This window comes from Brassica oleracea, chromosome C2 (assembly GCF_000695525.1).
Source record: "Brassica oleracea var. oleracea cultivar TO1000 chromosome C2, BOL, whole genome shotgun sequence".
Lineage (NCBI taxonomy): Eukaryota > Viridiplantae > Streptophyta > Magnoliopsida > Brassicales > Brassicaceae > Brassica > Brassica oleracea.
In genome coordinates this window covers 3614651-3618080 of record NC_027749.1, presented here as the reverse complement: position 1 = coordinate 3618080, position 3430 = coordinate 3614651, and the positions used below count along the sequence as shown (strand labels likewise).

Genomic DNA, 3430 nt, shown 5'->3' with positions numbered 1-3430 from the left:
GGACACGAGTACCATTTGGCTTACTATCTCACAGATGATATATATCCAAAATGGGCTACTTTTGTCCGATCTATTCCACTTCTGCAAGGTCCGAAAGCATCCTTATTCACTACACATCAAGTGGCTGTACGTAAAGATGTCGAGCGTGCTTTTGGGGTCTTGCAAGCTCGATTTGTCATAGTCAAAAATCCCGCTCTTTTGTGAGATAAAATCAAAATTGGAAAGATAATGAGAGCATGTATCATTCTACACAATATGATCGTAGAAGACGAACGAGATGGGTACACTCAGCTTGATGTATCAGTTTTCGCACAACCGGAATCAAACCGAAGTTCACAAGTGTATTTCACGTATTCTACTGATATGCCTTCAAATCTTGGCAATATGATGAGCATTCGGAATCGAGTTCGTGATAATAAAATACATCAACAGTTGAAAGCCGATTTGGTTGAGCATATATGGCAAAAATTTGGAACAAATCAAGATTTCAACTAATCGGTTTTTTTTCATTTACGATTTGTATTTGTAATATGCTTTTATGTTATTTTTATTAAAACTTTTATGTATGTTTTTATTTAAATCATTCTAATTAAAAAAAAAAATTAAGAATCCCTATGAGATTCTCCCAATGGAGGTCAAAAAATTAATTAGCACTAACTAAGGTTCTTAACTTTTCAAATCACTTTTTAACTCTTAAATTAATCTAAAGAACCCATAAGAGGTTTCTAGAGGTGCTCTAAGGGGTCAAAGCTAATATTGAGAAGGGGTCAATGCTAAGTACGTCTCCCATTTCGTATGCTCTCTTTCTTTTCTTTTCTACTTTTGAAAATGTTTTGTGTATTTTCTTTTGCGAAAACATACTTTAAACACACAAAATATTTATGAAAATATCATTAATTCATAGGCCACTCTCATATTCTTTTAAGGATTTAAAACAAATTCCCAAAGGAGTGACATAACATTACAACATTAGGAATAAAATAATAAGAAACAAAAAGAGAAATAACAGTTGATCAGAGTGAAACATAACCATCATCGAAAACTTTTATTATAAAAAGGAACGATAATGTTAAAACGGTGGGGACGTTTTCAAGGGCATTTTGGTCCACCCTGTTGAGTTTTCCAGTTGTTGTAGCAAGAGCAAACTTGTTTGTTCCCATAGTAACCCGGAGGCACACACAAACACTTTCTGCAGCATTTGTTGCAGAACAAAATGCAAGCGTTGTGGTACTGTGTCTGGCTACACCTCCTATCACACTCCTTCGGGCATTCTGGTCATTTCACATAGACAAATTTGAAGTTAGTCGATATTTCAGAAATTAAATGACTGAATCTAGGGAAAAGAAAGGTGAAAATGTGAAATGATGAAAAAGAAAGGACATAATCATGTGTATTGACCGTTTGTGTGTCCCAAGACAGTTGGTTACTTTGACCATCATTTAGGGGTAAATTAGTCAATATTTTAATTAATTGATAGTCTACGGATCTGACCAAACAGTCCACTTAAAACTCCACTTTCGACTTGTTCAACAGTTTTGCTGAACTAATTCACTTGACAGTTTCTTCACTTAATCGCCGATTTGGCTTTTTGGGGATCAATATATAAAATTTAAACCAGATTATATAACAAGATAGAAGTGAAGGAAACACTTACGGGAACGTTTCAGGCTTCCTGGTCCATAACGTTTCTGAAAATTAACCCAAAGGTTAAAAATCATTAGTAAATAATCAAAAACACTTGTTAATAGCTTAATATGTAAAAATTCATTTATCAAGAAAACTCACTGGGTTGTACTTCCCTCCAGATCCACTTGAGGCCATAACCTAAAGACCAAAACAGTACAAGTACATTCAGCTAAGGTAGTCTTAAATTTTATAACCAAAGGTACAATGATAGAACAACATTATCTTCTGCTATAGAGGACAGATTAAATATATGGTTTTTTAATCGTTAATAAGAAACAATGTAAGAAGTTTAGACATGAGATGTTACCATGGTTTGAAGCAAGGAGAAGACAACGAGGGCCAAGAGGAAGAGAGCTCCACATGACTTAGCCATTTTTGTTTTGTTAAAGAACCAAACACTCCTCTAGATCTACTCAAACTAGGTTGGTCTCTTTTTGTTTGAGCTTTTAAAAGATGTGTACTGAAAGAGGAGTATTGGTTGAGGACCCTATGATGTTGCATATAAGCTATATATACACTCAGTGGTTACCATTAAATTATTCCATGCGGCAATACGTATCGTAAATACCGCATCCTTCTAATTATAGTCTGCCACGTTACCCTACGGTGTTAGTCACTTGCTATTGGTAACTGTGGTTGATGGTTGCACATGGTTTAAGAAAAGTTTATTTTCTTTAATGACGCCAGAAAGCTTAAATATAGTTTTAATTCGATACCTCTGTATGAACTAAAGTTTGAAAATCTAAGAAAGATACTATACATTGTATTCTTTTTTTGCTATAACTTATATATTTTCAGTCTCGCGGATTTACTATACTTTTCAGTGATTGTACATATTTTTACATTCACTTTAATTAAAGAAAACGGAAATAAAACTTATCTTGCATTGCTATTGGATTTCATCTCTATTTTTTCAGTTGGGTTGAGTAATTTCAAACCCTGGATAGTCACATTTGTGTAAGCTGTCATGTGTGGAGGAGCTTTCTCCAGTTTGATTTTCACCGCATGTGTATGAAGATTATATTTCTGTAGTTAGTTTTATTAGTTTGATTTAAAGATTGTATTGCTGTAGTTAGTTTAAAACCAGATAAGATTGTATTTAGATCCCTTATTATTTGGTAAAGAGTAAACCACAGTATATGGTTTTCTGATGTTTTAAACTATAACTAGACCCTGACCCGGGCGCCAGCGCGGATATAAATTTTCAGTTTTTAATTATTTATTTTATTAAATGATGTATTTGTAATATTCGTTCATATTATATTCATTAAGTAAATGTTTTTTTAGCATCTTAAACTATCTATTTTTTTACGAATGTGTAATATCATATAAAAAAAATGAGTATAGAGTTAATTAGATAATTTTAAAAACATAAATTTTTCTTTCGTGTGCGATATCAGATAAATAATGATCCGCCCAGTTAACAAAAATAATGATTATTTTATGTGTAATTTTTTTTATTTTGACCATTTCCTTAAAACTATATTAAATTTTACATATTTTAATTAGAACATTTTTAATATATTTACCTTTTTATTTGAAATGCAACTCAATATTTTTTTAACAATTATAACAAAATATTTTAAAAATATTTTTAGAATTTGTTTGAAAAATATGAAAATTACATTTTAAATTAAAATTATCCTAAAATATGATAAGTTTTGATGTAAACGAAAACTCAAATTATGTCAAAATAATGATATTCAATGATAATAACAATTTTAATTGATTATTTTTTAAAAAA

The 3430-nt window shown here is 31.2% G+C and overlaps 1 protein-coding gene across 1 annotated transcript; it reads right to left on the bottom strand.

The window, feature by feature from the left end:
* Window positions 1-888: 888 nt before the first annotated feature.
* On the bottom strand, window positions 889-2228 carry LOC106324886 (gibberellin-regulated protein 4-like). The gene is made up of 4 exons (XM_013762883.1): window positions 1994-2228; window positions 1786-1824; window positions 1655-1688; window positions 889-1271 (listed from the first exon to the last, which is right to left on the bottom strand). The coding sequence occupies exons 1-4, from the start codon at window positions 2057-2059 to the stop codon at window positions 1090-1092; spliced, it is 321 nt and encodes a 106-aa protein (XP_013618337.1). The 5' UTR covers window positions 2060-2228; the 3' UTR covers window positions 889-1089.
* Window positions 2229-3430: the final 1202 nt, after the last annotated feature.